Source organism: Schistocerca cancellata, chromosome 4, assembly GCF_023864275.1.
Source record: "Schistocerca cancellata isolate TAMUIC-IGC-003103 chromosome 4, iqSchCanc2.1, whole genome shotgun sequence".
NCBI lineage: Eukaryota > Metazoa > Arthropoda > Insecta > Orthoptera > Acrididae > Schistocerca > Schistocerca cancellata.
In genome coordinates this window covers 471,349,162-471,372,214 of record NC_064629.1, presented here as the reverse complement: position 1 = coordinate 471,372,214, position 23,053 = coordinate 471,349,162, and the positions used below count along the sequence as shown (strand labels likewise).

General features: G+C 39.2%; 1 protein-coding gene across 1 annotated transcript in view; it reads left to right on the top strand.

The window, feature by feature from the left end:
* Positions 1 to 210: 210 nt before the first annotated feature.
* Positions 211 to 23,053, top strand: part of LOC126185116 (formin-binding protein 4-like) — a 198,774-nt gene continuing 175,931 nt past the window's right edge. Inside the window, exon 1 of the mRNA XM_049927934.1 lies at positions 211 to 602. Coding sequence (XP_049783891.1) covers positions 506 to 602 — 97 coding nt within the window. The 5' untranslated portion in view covers positions 211 to 505. The remainder of the gene's footprint in view (positions 603 to 23,053) is intronic.

The window sequence follows — 23,053 nt, the reverse complement described above, 5'->3', positions numbered from 1 at the left end:
CTTCCATAATTTTGCCACTTGTTTAGAACGTGGTAGATTACAGAGTGCTGTAGAAAAATTCCGATGTTGATTGTGAGCTTCTAATTACTTCCCTTTGCAGTATATATGGTAGATTGACTTTGCTTTGCGAAATCTGTTTGCTAACTGTACAGTGTACATGTAGTAAAATCTTTGCTGTGTTGCAAAGTCAGTGATAGTTTGTAAAGTAAACATATGAAAGGCGATGCGGCGACAGTTAATTTATTTATCGTTATTGTTTTTGTAAGCGTTCAATGCCGTTAAGGTACAGGTAGTTAGAATGAAGTGATATATATAGTTAGCGTCGTGTTGTGAAATGGAATTAGTCTTCACTTAAAAATAGAGTATTGGGTAAAAGGATGCGGTTCCAGTTCGGTACGAAATGTGTAGACGGACATAAGAAAGCGAAGTGTCATTTAGCGACAAAAGTTCGTGTTTTGCAGTGGATGTTGTGACAAATATTGTTTTGGTGTACACTTCTTGGGGAATGATAATGGAGGCAGATCACAAGGAGCAAAGCACCGCGTCGAAGCAGAAGATGGACACCACAGATAACCCAGAAACACACCGTAAATCTTGGCAGTGTAAGCTGTATTCATGTTTTAGCAATAATTTTAAGTCGCTTTCGGCTAGAGTGTGCTAGTGCTCTCCCGCACCACGCACCCATCACCTGAAGTCATGGTTGATATGACAAGCGAATTTGAAACTCAGGCAGATGGGTACATTCATCCATATTTAACGCACTTTTCGTTACAGAAACCACAGCTTTAAGGGAAAACATAGTGCCAAGGTTCCACAATTTACTATATGTTCTCTCCCATTACTTATAAAACTCTCTAAAAGGATGAAACGAACAGATTATTATCATTTTTCTGAATAAAAACAAAGAAACAAGGAAACTTTACCTGTGTAACCTATTCATCATAGTGTGACCATGAGAAATTTTTTGCTATATGCGATTTGTGTAATTAAATAAGGTTTCTTCTCATTTCAAACTGGTATAGCAGTAGGCCTACTGGATGTTTGTGGAAGCTTTAACTAGTCCAGTCTCATTTACATGCTGTGTGTAAGAGTAATGATTACTTTTTAAATGGTTGTAGAATATTCCTGTCTTCCTCACAGTAAAGTTATTTATGATTTGTGAATAATAGATTTATCTTGCTACTACCAAATTTCAGAGTTTGTTTCATTTCGATACTTACACTATAAATCAAACCAAACCTCTCTTTTATAGAATGTATTAAATAAGTCATTTTCTATTCTTGTTGCCTCAAGGAGCTTCAGGTATTGGTTTAATGATGAAAATTCTTGGATTTGTGTCCATCCATCTGTAGTTATTGTCACTTCAAACATAACAGATAAAATTTGTTTTTGAACTAATTTTTAATTTTAACATTTTTAGTTAAAATTGGTTTATTTTATTTAATATTTTGTTATTTAATAATTAATTAAATAAAGTTGGTTTATTTTTAAATTTAGTTTCAAATTAGATATATTAGGCCAACATATAAAGAAACTTTAGTGGGTACAACAGTTGAAGAAATTGATATACAGCCTACTTTTGGGTCATTCCCTGTCAGTTCAACCAGGGGCTCCAGCTCATAGTCTCAGATTTGACTGAAATTCAGTACACTAATTCTACCATGTGTGGAACACTCGTGTACAAAGTTTTAGTTTCCCCTGCCAATTAGTTCCAGAATTATGACTCGTGAAAGAAGGTGGTGTGACCCGAAAATTGCAACCCACATCTGGCAATCTATCTTCAGACCCAACTTCAGGTCTTAATAACTTTGGAACTATTCCACACATTCCAGTGAAATTTTTACAACCCAGTAACATCCATTTAGAGAACACCCTCCATGAATAAAAACACCAACAACATATTTCTGAGGGAAAATAAAAAATTCCAAAATGTGATTTAAAAAATGTAATACGTTAAAAGGTACATTTTGTAGGTGCCCTCTATGCCAAATATAATTCACTCAAAAAGGGTATAATTATTTATTTATTTATTTATTTATTTTTTTTTTTTTTTTTGTGGTAAGCTTAATTTGGCCTAAACACTCACAGAACTCATCTTGCCCATATCAGTCACACAAACGAGTCACATGCACACAAAATTACAAAAATTTGAAAAATTACCTGAAAAACATGGATTTTCGAAGTGTGGTAGCACAAAAGGGACAAATGGTATCCAAACCAAATTTCTCCCACTGCATAAGTAGACCATAATGATATATATCTCAAAATTTCACCATGGTATTGCAAGACATTTGTTTACAATGGAAGTTGGCAGATGTATTTTGTGATGTGGCCATTGTTCTACAACACAATTTTGTAAAAACATATCGTAAACTGTTCTGCCTCTTCTTATCCTCTCACACAACTGTTTAATCACTAAGCAACAACATATAGACAGATTAACACAACCTATCATTAATGTTTACTGCACCTTAACTGCTAAAAACCAGTCAATTGTGCTTCAAACAGAAGTTCTCCCACACTTTAGCTACTGTACTCTGTACATTGAGTGGCAAATTGTACTGTCTTCCTGACACTGTAGTAGGAACTGGAACTTTCATAAGAATATGTTCAAAAGGAATACAACACCTGTCTGCCAAAGTGGCCAATGAAATGATCTTGCTGGTCCTGCTGGTGCCATGAAGTTCACAAATACATCTCTTCTGCTTCACAGCACTCTGCAGCACATCCTAAGTACCATTTGTCATCATAAACAGCAATAACATAGCAACCTGGTAGTATGTTGCTGCTTTTACTTCTGAATCCTGAGTCAGACACACTGAGAAGACGTGTTGTGCATGAACCTATAGGTATAACTGGACAGTCTGTTCATCCGCACATTGTCAGTGTCTTTTGGAGAGAAGTGATGATGGCTCCTTGCGTCTGCAACAGTTTTAACGTGTTCTGGTCTGCTTTTTAGCAACTCTTCGACTGATTTCACCTCATCTTTTGAAACGTAGAATGATTGTATACCAGAGGTATTTTTCCGTGCCCAGGTAAATAATTGAAGAGGTGTTAGAATGTGACCTTCTGTAGGGTGCTGCAGACTAGCTCATGATGCCATGCGCTTAATGTTGGCACCAATACCATCACATACATTTTTACCATGACTTGTTGCGAAAAAATTCCATTCTGCGTGAATCTGAAAATCATGGTAATGCATGCATAATTTTTTGAGATTTTTACAGTTTTTGTACTGACTAGCTGCCCCATCACTGAAGTATTTCGCAAAATGTATGTGAGACAACTTGTTTTTCACATATGCCATGACAGTGAGAATGTCATTTATCTTATTTTATTTACTTTCTGATCTGTTCATTCTGTCTCGTGAGATTTTTTTTTTTTAAAAAGACAAAAAACACTAATCAGCTACTGAAGCATCTTTATCTTCTATGGGTTGCAGGGGTTACGACCCCTGGGGAGTTGGGTGGGTATTCATGCATGGCTGTCTTCACTTAAACGTTGTATCTACGCAAGGCGTCTAAATTTGTTTATATTTAGTTTGCCCCCCACCCAAAACACCCCATTTCCCGCGCTTGTCCCGTTAGTGTCATTAGGCTTCTTGTGGAAAGTGTGTGTGTTTTTTTTTGTTTCCGCCATATTTGTGACGTCATGGGTCAAAGCAGACGGGTGGGATCGGACGCTTCCGTATTTCCTTAAACAGACACTAAAAACGCACAGGTTCATGACAGACACATCACCTGATTCACCTATATTGTAAATCGCAAATGGCTGGAGAGTTGCTTGACTGTTGTCCCAATAATATCCTTGGATGGCATCTTGAACTATAAATGCATAATTTTCAGAAAAGTCTAGTATTACTATAATTTCATCTTGTTTCAAATTATCCTTACAAAACTGGAGATAAGCCGATTGTGCTGTTGCTTTAAAGTTGTGTGTGGTCAGTTTGTCCGTTTTTTGACAACACATTTCAACAAAACATTCCACTGTACTTTGCTTTGTTTCAAGACTTGTGCGATCCATGTGTGTCCATTGTTTATAAGAAACAAGTTCGTCATCCATAATGAGTTCACCATACAGTTTGTTATTCATGTGTTCTGCAAGATTTGCCTTACCAGGACACTTTTCACACCTGTGTATCATGCACTGGTAGGAACTGATGTCATACACTAGCAGCTTCATTGCACCTTTGTAATCCAGACCAGAATCCTTTATAGCAGCAAACATCAGCTTAGCATTTTGATGGGTCTCACATACACAAACATTGTGTGTGCCCCTTGCAGGCACTACCCATTTTGGCCGAAGATTGAAAAAAGATGATAAACGTACTTTGGTATTGGGATACTTTTCCTTGAATTCTACATATAGTTCTGATATGTTGCATAGCAACAGTCTTTTTTTCATCTGTACACGTACATTTCCCATTTTCGCCATTACGTAGTCTTTTTTTTCCAGGCATTATTCGGCTGTAGTCATTATTTTCATAAAACTCCGACACTAGCACCTTTATTTCTGAACTCAATTGCTTACCCTGAGCCTGCTGAAGCTGTGGAAGCACTCCTTGGGTTGCTTTTATTTTCCTAGCTTTTTACCATATATGTAGAAACATTGAATTCCTTTGCAGTGTAGTCAATAGACCAGCTGGAAGGTGCAAGGGTAAGAATAGCTACTTTTTTCTGCCATGTGGATATGGCACATTTTTCTTTCAAATTATGCACAGTTTTGGGGTCGACAGAAGCGTCCGATCCCACGCGTCGGCTTTGACCCGTGACGTAACGGTGTTGTGTGTGACGTCATGACAGCGCGGTGTTTGGTTTGAGTGTGACTGTCTCCAGTTCTGTTTTATCTTATTTTATTTACTTTTCTGATCTGTTCGTTCTATCTGGTGATTTTTTTTTTAATTTAAAAACGCTTATTACTTATTTTAATTATCTGTTTCCTCCAATTTCTGTTTTAGTTTATTATATTTATCTTTCTGATCTGTTCGTTCTATCCCGTGAGATTTTTTTTTAAAAAGACAAAAAACACTAATCAGCTACTGAAGCATCTTTATCTTCTATGGGTTGCAGGGGTTACGACCCCTGGGGACGTGGGTGGGTATTCATGCATGGCTGTCTTCACTTACACGTTGTAGCTAAGCAAGGCGTCTAAATTTGTTTATATTTAGTTTGCCCCCCCCCTCCCCCCCACTCAAAACACCCCATTTCCCGCGCTTGTCCCGTTAGTGTCATTGGGCTTCTTGTGGAAAATGTGTGTGTTTGTTTTTGTTTCCGCCATATTTGTGACGTCATGGGTCAAAGCAGACGGGCGGGATCGGACGCTTCCGTATTTCCCAATTTTGTCCAAATCAGAGCATTTCTGGCATGATTTCTGTTCCTTTGGAGCAGATAGTTCTTCCTCTTCCACCATTAGCGTGTCAGCTATTTTGTGTTTTAATTCCATTTGAGCTTCTTGTAGTTTTCTTCTACCATAGCTGGGCCTGTCTCTTTTCCCAACTTCGTGTGTCTTCATGGGAAACAAACCAAGAGCAGTCACTGAAGTATTTAATTGCTCATCCGCTGTGGTTGTAGGTGGCTGATACTCTTTCCCACTGTCATGTAAATTATCAGAATATTCTTCATTTTTTAGCTGTGTAACACACCTGGAACATATCTTTTGTCCTGGTTTCATGTTAAGTCCCATGCACTGATTCACTTTCAATACTGATTTTATATCAGTTTCTCTGAGGCTACACTTCACTGTCTTCTTATGAATCCGAAATGGATCAAAACAACTTCTTTGTAGGAAAGAATACTTATCCAGAAACACTTTCATATGATGATAACAAACACTAAAGTTTCCTGGAACTGTACTTCTTGTTCCCACAGGGTGTATCCCGGATCTCCATAGCAACAAATCTTGATCCGATTCATCCAGAACATACAGTACAAAGCGAATGCCATATTTTGTTCCATACCTTGTTTTACGACATTCAGATTCTTGTGCTTAACCAATACTGCAACTTGTTTGAACAAAAGCACCACTAGCACACTCTTCTGCCTCTATACTGACTTTCCACAACAGTACTGACCAGTCTGAACTGGAATCTTAAAAACATGAGTAACCTGTAATTGTTGCTTGTTTCTTTTGTTGTTCCTGCCTAACAATGATTCATTCTGTCCCTGAAAACTACCACTGTATAACTTTCTGTTGCCTAATGATTTCCAACAATTGCTGCAGCTTTATCTGAAACAAGCTGTCTGCATTATCACTATTACTTGTTAAATCGTGTTAAAAGAAACGTAACCAAATACATATCTCTCAACTTTTATTGTACACAAATGCCATGCAATAACAAGTTGAAATTTTGCCACATATTATATTATGGTCTACTTATGCAGTGTTTGAAATTTGCCTTGGATATCACTTGTCCCTTTTGAGCTACCACACTTAGAAAATCCATTTTTTCAGGTAATTTTTCAAATTTTCGTGTGCATGTGACTCAGTTTGTGTGACTGATATGGGCAAGATGAGTTCTGTGTGTGTTTAGGCCACATTAAGCTTACCACAAAAAAAAAAAATTATACCCTTTTTGAGTGAATTATATTTGGCATAGAGGGCACCTTTTAACGTATTACATTTTTTTAATCACATTTTGGAATTTTTTATTTTCCCTCGGAAATATGTTGTTGGTGTTTTGATTCATAGTGTGTGTTCTCTAAGTGGATGTTACTGGGCTGTAAAAATTTCACTGGACTGTGCGGAATAGTTCTAGGAGTTGGGTCTGAAGATAGATTGCCAGATGCGGGTTGCAATTTCCGGGTCATGCCATCTTCTTTCACAAGCCATAATTCTGGAACTAATTGGCAGGGGAACTTAAAATTTTGTACATGAGCGTTCCACACTTGGTAGCATTGGTGTGCTAAATTTCAGCCAAATCTGGGACTATCAGCTGGAATATTTTCTCAAATTGGTTGAATTGACATGGAATGACTTTTTAATGGACCGTAATTTCATTTCATTTCGTTTATTCTTTACTGGAGTAAACATGAAGTTCATACAAAACAGTCATGGTAACAATAATAGGAAATACAGAAGCGTCCGATCCTACCCGTCGGCTTTGACCCATGACGTCACAAATATGGCGGAAACGACCATAAACGACAATTCCAATATGGCGGATATAAAAACATCGCATACGTATCATAAACACGAAAATACATAGAAAAACAACACACACACACACACACACACACACACACACACACACACACACACACACAGGTTTCACAAAAAGCCTAATGACTCTAACGGGACAAGCGTGGGAAATTGGGGGTTTTTGGGTGGGGAGAAACTAAATATACACAAATTTAGCCACCGACCGCCATACAAAACCACGCAAAACGACGAAAAAAAATCGACATCACAAAACTCACCAAATACCACAAAACACATTCTTATCCGGAATCAGACACTTCCCTTGACCTATATAGATCTACAGTAGCTCCCGATCCCATAAATTGGGATCGAACACTTCCCTTGACCTATATAGCTCAACAGCATCTCCCGATCCCATCCCTCAATACAAAAATCAAAATACACTGCAAAACATTGCGAACAAACACTTCCCTTCACCTACATATATCTACAGCAGCTCCCGATCCCATAAATAGGGATCGAACACTTCCCTTGACCTATATAGCTCAACAGCAACTCCCGATCCCATCTCCCATTACAAAAATCAACATACTCCACCAAACATTGAGATTGAACACTTCCCTCCAACTATATAGCTCAACAGCAGCTACCAATCCCATAACTTAGGATCGACCACTATCCATGACCTATGAACTCAAACACATCTCCCAATACGAATACCAATACCAACCTTCACAGCCACAAATCTCAATGAAACACTTCCCTATACCCAATACACAACACATACGCCAAAAACAAAAAAAAAAAGGGAACTTACCACAAAAAACCACAACCGAATACACTTAACAACAAACTCACCCGACGTACTGCAATCATCATTACATGAACCATCACACAAAACCGTTAACTCACTAATACAAATTCCGCTTCAAAACCACGCACGCAGCACTCACCACTGAGCAACAGCAAACTGACCCCAACACACCAAACAAACGAAAACCATGAACACACCACCAGAGGGCACAACAAACAACAACACAACATCTACAAACACGCCACAATCACAAACCAAACTCCGCGCCGTAATGACGTCACACACCACACCACGCTTACGTCACGGGTCAAAGCCAACGCGTGAGATCGGATGTTTCTGTTGACCCCAATAATATAAGTTGAATCTGAACATTAAATAAGATGCAATTAAAAAGTCGTGCAGTGCCCACAATCAAAATGTGGGAGGGATCAAGCAAAAATTAATAACAAAACTTATTATTAGGGCTCATTGAGGCAATAGGAATGTTTTATATAAACGAATTCTTGAGCTTGGTTTTAAATTTTGAACATAAGAAACACATCAGTTTAAAGTAATCCTATTTAACATTCTACGGGTCACTAGTTTTATGGTTGGCCAGTAATACTACATACAAATGAGAATTTGAATGAAGAACTGCTGCCTTGTACGAAATTATGCATCTGATTTTGATTTCTGTTCAAAACCCTGATATACAATCTTCATCTTTTGGCTGGCCAATGACATGACGGTTTTGGGTAGACACTGAAGGTCATGCATGAAAACTGTCCAGCCATCCAGATTTAGGTTTTCTGTAATACCTCAAAATCATTTAGGCCTAAGACAAATGCGCTGGGTTGACTCTAATGACAAGGACATGGTCAGTTTCCTTTCCTATCCTTCCCAGTCCAAGGTTGTGCTGTATCTCTTAATGACATCATTTCTGATGGCACGTAAAATGCCGACCTTCCTTTTTGAGAGGAATTCAAGCAGATGAACTGTTCCAATGATCTTTGTCATTTTTAACACAAAGGTTGGGAAATTATCAGATGTTCATCATTCTGTCATTACACAGTAATTCATTCACTGATTGACATGGGTGTTAGACAACTGTAATTGTTGCATGGCTCTATAACTTAAAAGAAAAAGTAGGAGAAGCATGATAATGCCATGATTCCAGTGCCTTTGAGAAATACTTAAGATTGATGTTTATGGACATACTGAAGGAGAGGAAATGAATCTAAATGTCCCTTTCACAAAGGACCACAGTCAGCAGACAGAAAATTAAGATCAGTCACTATTATAAAGATAACATATTTTTGAATGTACTAGTTTCTAAATGGATATATCCTGTGTGAACTGTTGACTGGAAGAAGTTCTTTTAGCAAAACTACGTTGAACTGAAGTTTAGAGGGAATAAAAAGTCTGATGTAAGTAGTGCCCCATATACCACAAGAATGCTTGACACAGGAAAGAAGACAGAATGGTGTTGTCAATTTCTACAATATTAAAAGCTACTTATACAAGTACACTCCTGGAAATTGAAATAAGAACACCGTGAATTCATTGTCCCAGGAAGGGGAAACTTTATTGACACATTCCTGGGGTCAGATACATCACATGATCACACTGACAGAACCACAGGCACATAGACACAGGCAACAGAGCATGCACAATGTCGGCACTAGTACAGTGTATATCCACCTTTCGCAGCAATGCAGGCTGCTATTCTCCCATGGAGACGATTGTAGAGATGCTGGATGTAGTCCTGTTGAACGGCTTGCCATGCCATTTCCACCTGGCGCCTCAGTTGGACCAGCGTTCGTGCTGGACGTGCAGACCGCGTGAGACGACGCTTCATCCAGTCCCAAACATGCTCAATGGGGGACAGATCCGGAGATCTTGCTGGCCAGGGTAGTTGACATACACCTTTTAGAGCACGTTGGGTGGCACGGGATACATGCGGACGTGCATTGTCCTGTTGGAACAGCAAGTTCCCTTGCCGGTCTAGGAATGGTAGAACGATGGGTTCGATGACGGTTTGGATGTACCGTGCACTATTCAGTGTCCCCTCGACGATCACCAGTGGTGTACGGCCAGTGTAGGAGATCGCTCCCCACACCATGATGCCGGATGTTGGCCCTGTGTGCCTCGGTCGTATGCAGTCCTGATTGTGGCGCTCACCTGCACGGCGCCAAACACGCATACGACCATCATTGGCACCAAGGCAGAAGCGACTCTCATCGCTGAAGACGACACGTCTCCATTCGTCCCTCCATTCACGCCTGTCGCGACACCACTGGAGGCGGGCTGCACGATGTTGGGGCGTGAGCGGAAGACGGTCTAACGGTGTGCGGGACCGTAGCCCAGCTTCATGGAGACGGCTGCAAATGGTCCTCGCCGATACCCCAGGAGCAACAGTGTCCCTAATTTGCTGGGAAGTGGCGGTGCGGTCCCCTACGGCACTGCGTAGGATTCTACGGTCTTGGCGTGCATCCGTGCGTCGCTGCGGTCCGGTCCCAGGTCGACGGGCACGTGCACCTTCCGCCGACCACTGTCGACAACATCGATGTACCGTGGAGACCTCACGCCCCACGTGTTGAGCAATTCGGCGGTACGTCCACCCGGCCTCCAGCATGCCCACTATACGCCCTCGCTCAAAGTCCGTCAACTGCACATACGGTTCACGTCCATGCTGTCGCGGCATGCTACCAGTGTTAAAGACTGCGATGGAGCTCCGTATGCCACGGCAAACTGGCTGACACTGACGGCGGCGGTGCACAAATGCTGCGCAGCTAGCGCCATTCGACGGCCAACACCGCGGTTCCTGGTGTGTCCGCTGTGCCGTGCGTGTGATCATTGCTTGTACAGCCCTCTCGCAGTGTCCGGAGCAAGTATGGTGTGTCTGACACACCGGTGTCAATGTGTTCTTTTTTCCATTTCCAGGAGTGTATATTTGGCATCTTGTGCACTTGCACTGCAGTTGAACTAGTATTGAAGACTGCCAAAGGAAATGTGCTCTGTGCTCTTTGGAACGTTACTTGACTGTGTCGCTTCTAACAAATGTGTTCCGTATGATTTATTCAAGCACTGTTTTGTAAGACATAGGCTTGGTGGTCAAAGCACAATCGTATATTGTACACAGCACTTGGTGGTATAGTTGTGAAAGTTGTTCTACTCAGGATGAGGCCATGTGAATACTTTTCTGGGTAATTAATTTGAGTATGTATTGAAGAAATGGTGAAAGCAGTTTATCTATACACTTCATGAAGGTTGCTGTCATAGTTTGTAGTCTTCATCAGTGGAATTCATTTCTGTTTCACGTTTCTATTAGCCAGAAGGTAATGAAAACAGAATGAGTGGTTTCAGTAGATCATCTTACACCTGTTTCAAGAACAACCTTAATGCACAGCCATTGTCGTATTACTATGCTTATCAACAATATATTCCTGTTGGAGAACAGCAGTTTGAGTTTTGCTTATACAGTTACAGTAAAGAGTGATATATGCAGCTGTAAATATCTTTGACAGTTAAAAATTATCAGTCTTCTGTAGCATTTACAGAAACAACAATTTTGTCCAATTTAATTCCTGTTTACCAGTAATAGAGTGAAATGTCGTTGACCATCCAGTACCCTGACCTGCAGATAGTTTCAGGCTATTTTAAGATGCCAAAGGCTTTGAAACATGTTTTTATTTACTTCTCCCTTCCATATCCAGGTATGTTAATATTATTTTTTCCTATGCTTAAGAATAATTTGTTTCATCTTGAATGCTGTCCTGTTTCTTAATTTTGTTCTGTCTTAAATTTCTTGCCTATTAATACCAGGTTCCTCTAGAACTTCATTTATTTTCATAAGACAGTTAATGTTATCTTTCAGTTTTTCATGGTGTAATTTTTGTTTCCTTGGACTGCTGTCAATGTGACATGATTATGCAACAAGTTACTACATGTACAGAACTCCGTAAACAGCAAATCAGATTTTGAGTTTCAGATGTGTGTAATGAAACTAACAGTAGTGATAACAACAGAAATAATAATATACATCCAGCATAAGAATTTATGGTACTTCACTTTATAAAAGCTTTAAAACTGGAAAGGTATTTGGGATGTGTTGGCTATGGCAGTCAGGTATGAGGGATACCAGAATATGAGAAAACCATGGAAAATCCAGATCAGGGTATCTGGATCAGTTAAACGCATATAGCTCAAATGAAACCCGCAATACCAGGAACCCACACACAAGCTGAAAAATCTGTGCTGCAAATTTCACTTGAGCAATATAGCTCAAATGGAGCCCACGATATCAAAAGCCAACACAGTAAAATAATGAAATCCATTATCCAAACCTTCACTTACCCTACCAAGCTAAAATGAAGTCGACAGTATGACAAAACAGAACTCAGTCACATAACTAATATCAAAAAGTTCAAATGGCTCTAAGCACTATGGGACCTAACTTCTGATGTCATCAGTCCCCAAGAACTTAGAACTACTTAAACCTAACTAACCTAAGGACATCACACACACCCATGCCAAAGGCAGGATTCAAACCTGTGACTGTAGCAGCAGCACAGTTTTTTTTTTTTTTTTTTTTTTGAGCATTTAGAGGACAAGTTTGGGGAGGTGGAGGGCTTGTCCAAAATGTGGTCAGGGTTGGTCTTGATCAAAACAGCATCCTCTGCCCAGTTACGGGCACTACTCACCTGTGACAAGCTGGGGGATGTTTCTGTTTCCATCACACCCCATAAGAGCTTAAATATAGTCCAGGGCAATGTATTTCACAGGGACATTCTTTTGCAGTCTGACAATGAGCTGCGCACCACTTTATAGCGGCAAGGTGTCCATTTCGTCTGGTGCATCCACTGGGGTCCAAGGCATAATCAAGATGCCACTGGTGCCTTCATCTTGGCCTTCGAGGGTGACACCTTAACCGAGAAGGTCAAGGTGACGTAAAGCCATATATCCCTTCCCCGATGTGGTGCTTTAAGTGCTGGAAGTTCGGCCATATGTCTTCCTGCTGTACTTCCAGCGTCACCTGTTCACTGCCTCCCATATGTGTCAGCTCCAGAGAGCACCATTCACGTTGCTTGCCAGACTGCAGGATTCTCCAGAAAGGAAGAAAAATAATCTAATACAAGACCCTGAACCGACTGAACTACACTGAGGCCAAGAGAAAGTAGGAGAGGCTACATCTTGTGCATATGACATCAACCTACGCCACCGCTACGACAACAGTTCTACCATCTTCTGTTCTGTTGCGTACAACTGGCTCTCAGAGCCATCAGACTCCACCTGCCCCCTTGATGGTGGGGGGCACGTCCCTCCCTGTTGCTCCTGCACAACCTACTTCAGGAGCAACTCCCCTCCCTCCTCACCCATCGAGGACGTCAGTTCCCGCTTCTCAGCCAGAGAAGCGTAAGTCTTCATCGCAGGGCCCTGTATTGAGTGTCTCTCTATTTTTAGTGGCTATTAATGGTCTAGCAGCAGCTGTAAGGCCATCGGTCTCACCTTCTCTGTATGCAAATGACTTCTGCTTTTCGTACTGCCCCTCCAGTACTGGTGTTGCTGAGCAGAACCTACAGAGAGCCATTCACAAAGTGCAATCATGGGCTGTAGCCCACAGCTTTGAGTTTTCAGCCACGAAGTCGTGTGTCACGCATTTCTGTCGGCGTCGCACCGTTCATCCAGAACCAGAACTTTACCTTAATGACAATCCACTCACTGTAGTGGAGACATATCGATACTGAGGACTGTTTTCGACATCCGATTGGCTTGGCTACCTCACCTTTGTCAGCTTAAGTAGAAGTGCTGGCAGCTCCTCAATACCCCCTGCTGCCTGAGCAACACCGACTAGGGTGCAGGTTTCTCTACGTTGCTGCAGCTCTACAGAGCCCTTGTTCAATCCCACCTTGACTATGGTTTACGGTTCGGCGGCACCCTCAGTGTTGCGTTTACTCGACCCAGTGCCCCACTGTGGCATTCACCTAGCAATGGGAGCTTTTAGAACGAGTCCAGTGACCAGTGTCTTGGTGGAGGCCGGAATCCCTCCATTGAAGGTTAGACGTGCACAACTCCTCACCAGTTATGTTGCACACATTCGTAGTTATCCTGCGCATCCGAATTACCATATCCTTTTCCCAACTGTGGCAGTTCATCCCCCACATTGGCAGCCCAGGTCAGGGCTTATGATTGCGGTTTGTGTCCGGTCCCTTCTGTCTGAACTGGAGTCCTTCCCATTACCACCTCTCCTTGAGGTCCATTCATGTACACCTCCATGGTGTAGACCTAGGCTGCAGATTCTTCTGGACCTTTCGCATGGGTCTAAGGACTCAGTTAACCCTGCGGCTCTGCGCTATCACTTCCTCTCAATTCTCGACATGTACCAGGGCCACGAAGTGGTTTACACCAACGGCTCGATGGCTGATGGTCACGTAGGCTTTGCGTGTGTTCATGGAGAACACTCCCTGCCAGATGGCTGCAGTGTTTTCACTGCAGAGCTGGCGGGCATATTTCATGCTCTTGAGCACATCCTCTCTTGCCCTGGCGAGTCATTTCTCCTTTTTATTCTCATGGCCAGCCAGCCATGGTAATCAGCTCTCTTGTTTTGATCTCTTCTACATGGTTCTCTCTTTGGTTTTCTTATCCAGTTTTGTCCATTTTAGTGTTTGTTTGCCCTTCTGTCATTCTTGTGATTTTGTCCTTCCTTTCAGCTCTGTTTTGTGTGTCTTGATTATTTTACTATCACCCTTGTGGTATTATTTAATTGGAATGAGTGACCAATGACCTAGCAGTTTCATCCCTCAACTCCTGTTTTAAACAAACCAACCAACCAACCAACCATGTAGCCATATTTACAATTTAATTTGTAATGTGAATGTAAAATGATTCATTCCACATCGTTATGGTTTATTGTGCAAAATGATCCATGGAACATGAAACTAACACAGCACAGTTACATCATGGATCAAAGCAGATGGTTTGTACAACAATTGTCCTTCCATTGTTATGGACATGACGTGTACATTTGAAAGTGAAGTATTAACATGAAAATAAAACCCAGAAGTTACTAATTGTTTTTATCTATAACAATGAAAACAGTCAATCATTGACAAAATTATTTAATTGGGTGGATAAAAAATTTACTCGCCAAGAGGCAGCAGAACACACAGTCGTAATAGGCAACCTTTCAGAGCCAGTGGCACCTTCTTCAGGCAGAAGGGGAAGGAAGAGGGATGAAGGAAAAGGACCAGAGAAGTCTAGGAAAAGGGGTAGATTTCGGGAAAGTCACCCAGAACTGCGGGTCAGGGGAGACTTACGATACAGGATGAGAATGAAAGACTGATTGTTTTTATCATGTGTTCATTTTCCACTAAATAAATAAATGAAAAGTTAATTTTGTGTCCACTTAACTTCCATTGAAGGACTGAAATTATGTACCTAGCAATGTCAAAATGTATATTATATATTTATGAATATATGAAGAGTATTCAGATAACATAGAACAAATTTAGTGTTAAGTGTTTAATTTCATCATCACCATTTACATATTCAGGGTAGACGTTTTTACATATCCTGAAACCACACAATTTAAAGCTGATCACATCATCATCTTCATGTTCGCCCTATCCTCCCCCTGCCCTTGGATCTGTAGTCATGGGTTTTCCTTGGTATCCAGCTTTGACCTGTATATAATAGACGATCATGCCATATTTTTCTGTATTGGTGAATCTTTTTTACTGTTCCTGGAACATGGAGCTCCTTTCTTATCTCACTGTTCTTTTTATGATCACTAATTTGTATCCTGCCAAAATTCTTAGAAGTCTCATTTCTGCCACTACAGTTCTCTGTAATTGTTTGTTCATTAAAGTTCATAATTCAGGTCTGTAGAACAGTAAAGGCTCAGTCAGTATTATCCAATTTAAGTTCTCAGGGTGGTGATTCTTCTGGAAGACCTGCAGTTCTCAGGGAATTACATTTGACCTGTCAGGCAAATCTGAAGGGGTATCAGGAGTTTTATTAAGTCTTAGAAGTCTTAGGGACTTATGAGTTTTTAACCTAGCATTTAAATTTAACTTCATTGAGTTTTACAAATCATAAATTTTAAAATACTTAATATTTCAAAATATGTTAATTATATAAATATTAATCCATATAAATTCTCAGTTTTTAAAAAGAGCAGTTAAACTACTGCTTATGGTTAGGGGTGAGGGGAAAATCTCCCTCCCCCTCCACCCCCCCCCCCCCCCCCCCACTTCTCTCTATTTACCAAGATCTTCTTCTGATGCCATCTTTCTCCCTATACGTGGAATTCTCTGGGATTTTTTTTTCCCCTTCTTCCAAGTTTGAGTAGCCACCCTCGTTCTGTCTCTTTTCTGCTTTTATTCTGGAGCATTCTTTTATTCATATCTAATCTGTAGAAGTGCCTTTGTAGTTTCTTTCCAGGATCATTATCAAAAGATAGAGACATCACTTTCCAAGTAACTGAATAGGCCTATATGGACTTCTTCCAAAATGTTATTCTCAGTTATGCTTTGATCTGTATAAAATTCTTTTACAGAAAATGCTTTAACTGTAATTTTCTTTGTGGATATGGTTAGACTATATTGTTTTGGCATAATGTGTTAGGACCATACAGATTGCTGAAGGTTGTCTACCGTATCTTCCCATATAACCTACTCGTCTGGAGAAAGGAGTGAGTTTAAACATTGTGGATGATAAAGGACTTCCTTATCTGATCACTTGTGTGACTCTTCTTGTTCTTGTACGAAAGGTTGAGCAGTCGCTTGCGTTGATATTGTTATCAGCATAAAGAACTATGAATTGACCCTATTAAATGCTATTCCCAACAATCTGTGATAGGTTCTTGTATAGTTGTCTACGTACCACTTGGGAAGTGTCAGCATCATTAGGTAGTTCCCTTTTCTGGTCATACAAATTTATTCCCTCTCCCTTAATCAATGTGACTAAAAAGTTTATTTCCACTTTCTTCACTGACAGCACGCCTAACAAATTTGTGCAAATATCCTCAGCCAGATTCTAATTTAACAATAACTCACTGACCAATAAAAAGGTGAAAAGTTTTCATCATTGTAACTGGCTATGAAAAAATTTGTGTGTGTTTCTTCTTGAACACTATTCTGCAATAGGTTTGAAATGGAAAAGTGTACCATCCTCAGACAAGGAATCTACTTTAACTATATATGTTCCTATGGTGCAGATACTGAGTTTGGAAGAGATTTGATATCCCTCCAATGATGCTTTAGCTGGTCAGAATGGCTTGTTACTCCATCAGTTGGAACTGACGTTATATTAGCATCATCAGTTATGAATTATGCACACTGTGCAGAAGGTGGGGGGGGGGGGGGGAGTATGAGAGGGGTGGCGATATTCATAATAAGGGGGTATTCCATTTGATTCTGTTTGTGTAGCAAAGTGCTGTACTAAATGAGTCACTGAATGTTATGCAGATGCAGTTGACTTTAGTGAAACTACACTTCATTAGAATTATGTTAGGTCCTGTAACTCTGATTTCAGAATGTTGCTGTTTGAACTAGAATTCTTGGTTATAGTTGTGTGCAGTGATTTTAATATTAATTTTAAAGGTGATTGTGTGAGAAAAAGAATGTTGGAATATCTCTAAAATTTATATAATTTGATCCAGACTGCATTCTTTCCAACCAGAGTGCAGAAGAACAGCAGCACCACTGTAGGCAACATTTTTGTTCATTCTTCATTACTAGAGGAACATACTGTTAGTAAAAGGGTAAATAGCCTTTTAAGTCAGGATGTACAAATTTTAATGTTAAAAGGAATTAGTGCATGCACACATATTAAATATAATTACAAACTATTTAGTGATGTTAATCCAGAGGCAACACAGACTTTTTTTAAAACCTTGTTGAAGAGGAAGAGTGGCAGGAAGTTTATAGCACAGATAACATATTGATTGGTGACTCCATGGAGAGCTGTGTGCACAACTCCCATATATGTTAAATTAAAAGAAAGGTCAGTGTTGGCCGTAATATTGAAGGTTTATTAATAGCAAAATCGATAAACCATAAATATTACAGCCAACGCTGACCTTCCTTTTAACTTAACAGGTAACATAGATAGTAAATATAATGCTTTCCTCAATGCATTTAACATCCTCTTTTAAGGTTGTTTTCCATTGTTATTGTTTAAAATACAGTACTGGCACTAATAGGTATCCACGATTTCTGACTAATGGGATAAGGGTAACATGTAGAATAAAGTGGGAATTCTGTCAAAATGTTAGGGATAGTAACAGTTGACCTACAGTAGATTGGGGCACAACTGTTTCTTACTCTACTAATGTGTTAGGTTATTCTAACATATTTCTATTTGATGATGACACTAGCGTGGTGGTGAAGGACGTTGACCTCTGGCCAATAGCGCAAGGTCGAGGATATAAGGTCAGTATGTAGTAAAGGTGTTGTTTTGGTTACTTTTAGTCAGATGCCATCTGTGTGTGTGTGTGCAGAAGTTATTGAAAAGGCTCTCTGTATAAGGGTAATTGATAATTTTGGTTCACATAATTTGCTGATATGTGTACAGTTTGGTTTTTAGAAGAGGCTGAAGAACTAAAGACACTATATTCTGTACCTTTGGTGAAACACTGGATGGATCAAACAAAAAGTTGTGAATACTAGGCATCTTTTTTGATTTAACTGTGGCATATTCCAAAATATTATTGCAGAAATTGGACCATCATGGAATAAGAAGAGTGCCTCACAATTGGCTCATCACATACAGTAAGGACAGCAAAATGTCATTCACTGCTGTAATGAGGATGGCTACAACATGGCATCTGATTGGGGCACAGTTAGGTTGGAGGTGCCTCAGGGGACCACTGCTGTATCATATACTTCTAATATGTCATGTGATTCTAAAATATTTCTGTTTGCTGATGACAATTGCTTGATAGTGAAGGATGTTGAGTATAATGAAGACAGTGTATCAAATACTGCACTTCAGAATGTAAGTTCATGGCTTGTAGAAAATAAATTGATGCCAAATCACAGTAAGACTTGGTTTTTATATTTTCTGACACTTAGTTCAACCGAAGCTGATATTCAAATTACACTGAATGGACATATGAGTCTGAACAATTAAAATTTTTAGGTATTAATAGATAGTAAACTGTCATGGAAAGTTCCATGAAAAAACAACCAAAGTTGAAAGATTCAATTTTTTTTTAATCTATATATGAAGATTGAAGTGATGAATAAAAATTTTTACAAGTCTGGGATTTGAATCTGGGTTCAAATCCTGGTCTTGGTACACATTTTCGTTCATTGCTTCAGTCTGCATGATAGATGTTTGAGACTTGAAAACGGTTCTACAACCATATAGTTTCATTTCAGTGTCTTTCTTTACTAATGACAAGTTTCACGTTACCTGGACCCATTTTCAAAACACCCAGACATGTGGTGGAAAGCCCACATTTTTCAAAAACTGCAGACTGCTATTTTTTACCATTAGAAGGGTATCTGTGATGATTGTGGGTCCAACATGAAAACTAGATCACTTTGCTTATTTTAATTCACTTATGACGAGGGCCTGGATTTTTAGGGTTTTATCAAATGGATTTTAGCCCTTTATTTTCTTGAAAAACTCCGTTTTAGGTTTAAACAAACAATTTTTGCCTTTTTTTAGTATTTTGATGAAAAATGTTATGAACACTAGTATTAATGTGTAGAAAATTTTATAAAATTTTGACACAGTCATTCTAGTTCTTTGTGGTTGATAAACAATTAATGCTTTCTTATATTGGCACTTGAAAAAATGCATAAACAATTGGCATATTTACCCGTGCTACAATTATTCTCTCATTAAAAACATACACTTCAGACTTATACCTACATCTATTAACACATTGTGTCCTAATGCTACAACTAACAAAAAATTTTGTATTATTTTTTAGTAAATTGCAGTAAACAATTAATGATGTTTCTAAGTTTTGTAAAGTGAAAGTTTACTGTCTCCCACTACATTTTTGTATGCTGAGATAGGTCTCTCTACAGCCCAAGAGGTCAGGGGTGTATAGTTCAGTGACACAATTGCTCCTGGCCCTCAGTACAATCCATCTCCGAACTTCTTCATATCCGAGATTCCTCTGAACAATATTGCTTAATTTATGGTGCATGCTGTACCCAATGAACTAAGTATTTACTCCAGATACATCTGTACCTCAGAGATTGTGTCGACAGCATCTTTCAGTGGCATAGATCCGGACTCCAGGTGTTGAATTGCAACTGGTAGATGTTGTAAGTGAGCTCTTTAAAATGCCAAGTATGCAACATTCTGATTATTCTTAAGGGCCATCATGGCTCTTTCAGTAAAAGCCTATTCACTAGAGTTGAATGTGCGTACTACTTTTTTTCGTGATACCATGGATCTAATTTCCCCACCTGGCATTAGCTGTAAATCTGCCACAACTTTCAGTGATCTCATTGAATGAAAACCAGGTATGGTGGTTGCCAGTGTCTGTTTTAGTATCAGGGACAGTCTTTTCATATGCCTGTTTCAAATAATTTTTGCTCAATGTCTTCTCATCTGATGGCAGGAAACCTTTAAGAGTAGGATTCTTTAGCATGTTCCATATCACATTAGCTAACACTAAAGCCTCACGCAAGTCTAGATTAAAGATGTACACCGCACTACTTGCCATAGAGGAAATTAATGGTTGAATCAGTTGTTTGTTCTTCTTCCTAGTAATGCTTCAATTGAAGTGCATATACATGTCGGTAAACAAAATCTAAATTTCAGTTTGAAAATCTGAGGGAAGAAGACTACCAGCAGTTAGAAGACTGGTAGATGAAATAAATGATTAAAATAACCTGTGTTTACTGACTTGTTTTTGGAAGGCTTGGCAAAAAATTATGACTGTCATTTGTGAAATTGGTGTCTTCTTCAATACACTGCCAGGAAAGACCAATTTTTGACACTTTCTGTGTATGCTTGACAAAATGACACTTAAAGCGCACTACTTGATGTGAGTCAACACACCGTGTAACTTTATTTCACAACTACAAAAATAAATAGACTCAAGTGTCACTGATTTGTACCTTTAATATACCTCTCTATTGCCCGATAGCATTTAAGTAAAGGCTGGCTGGCCTTGTTGTAATGCAGCAGTGTGTGGACATATTCTCAGTGCAACAATGCATCACACACAGTGTTTATTTCAGTGCAGGCTATATTTTTTATACCTTCCGAACTAGAAGAATTGGTAGACTCAAGTATTACCTGTGCAGCAGTGTGCTGACACATTGTTAGGTTATAAAGACAAGCATCATTTCACAATACATATTCTTTATTTCAGTGCAATGTATAAATCTATTTGTTATGTCTTTCCTTTGAGCAAATTCACATTATTGATCTTCCTTAGTATTACTTAGGAAAAAATGTGTTTTCCTGCAAAAGTCCTCTTTAGCCTCTTTTAGGCCTTTAATTATAATGTAGCCATTTCTAGGTTCTGTAAGGTTAAAACCTTCAAATCCAAGCCTACTTACGACATATGGCATTATATTCTGAGGTTGCTCTTCCCATTCACAAAGGGTATTTTTGGTTCAGAAACGGGCATTTCAAGCAATATGTGATGTAAGTTCATGAACCTCTCGTTGACCCCCATTCAGGAACCTGGAAATTCAACATTGGCTTCTCAGTATTTATTTTCTTTAATGCTGTTTGTTGTTAGCAATGTGGGCTTATTCCCAAGAATTGGTAGCTTTCACTATTAGAAATACAATGTGCATTTTGATTAAACCTCCTTGACTATTGTGCAGAAAGACATGTAGTATTCTGCTGCATCCATTTTCGAATAACCTAGCACGAGAATTAAAAATCTTAGCTGGGGAGTTCATGGAAAACAAAAATTAAGCTAATTCCTGTGCTATGTTGTTGGTTAGAGCAATATTTACTTTTAACTTGTCATGTACATAAGATTCATCTATATTTTATTTGATCCTTGTTAATTTTGTGTACTGACTTGTTCCATGGCCATAGAGGCTCCTCAGTTGGATCCTTTGGAACTAGATGTGTAAAATAAATATAAATAAATGATCAGTCAGGAAAGAGAGCTTGTCTGACATTCACACCATGCTACACATGATGCTTCAGCATTCCTCCAATGCCATCAACAGCTCCTTTCCAATGGAATGTACAAAAGAAACACTAATTTAACATAAGAGCACAATCCTCTTTGCTGAAAGTTATAATAGCTAATGTGTACCTCTGTTTGAAATGACAAGATACATCAGAGAATATTTCCATCACTTTAAGATTAGGAAACCTATTTTCTAGGTTCTGAAGTATTTTCTTATTAAAGCATTAACTGCTAGTTTATCGTGCTGTAGATAATAAAATATTACGCATATGAAACTGGACCAGTAATTGTTTAAAGCACGTGTGTCAATAGTAATGTGTTAATTACTCCAATCTGCACTCTGCTTCTCACCCAGATATGTTCACACTGAAATAAATCTGGGGAACATGAATGTTATTTTAACAGTTTTCAACTTTTGTCATTAGAAGAAGGAACATCACTTATTTTTGATAAAACCATTAACAAGAAACTTTTTTAACTTGTCCTCAGTTAAAACTTCTGGGCTGAGAGGCCATGGTCGATCTATAAAATTTCCGCCTAATGTTTTGTCTCGGCTCCAGGTACCCTCCCATTTATAGAGGGCAGCACCATTCGTCACGTGATGCCGACAGTATGCCTATACTTTGAAGGCATCATCATTCTTGATTAAGAGTAATCGATTGTCATTCTGCTGGCGCAGTGTTGACATCCATATTTTGTCCGACTTTAAAATTTCGTCTTTTCTTTTAAAATTACTATGGTGTTTGTGAATCTCTATTGCTTCTCTACACATGCACGCATAGGCATACATACATATTTAATTTGTTACTGATGTAACATAAATGAGTTCCCTAGACTATTTTATTCTTTCATTTGTAAAATGCGAAAAGTATTTCCAAACATTATTTGAAGCTGTTTGGAGATGTCATCGAAAACAGTGAAGTACCAAAGAAGTACATTTTGTATCAAAATGCAATGTGCCAAAGTTCATAAATTTTTCTTCGTTTTATTTGAAT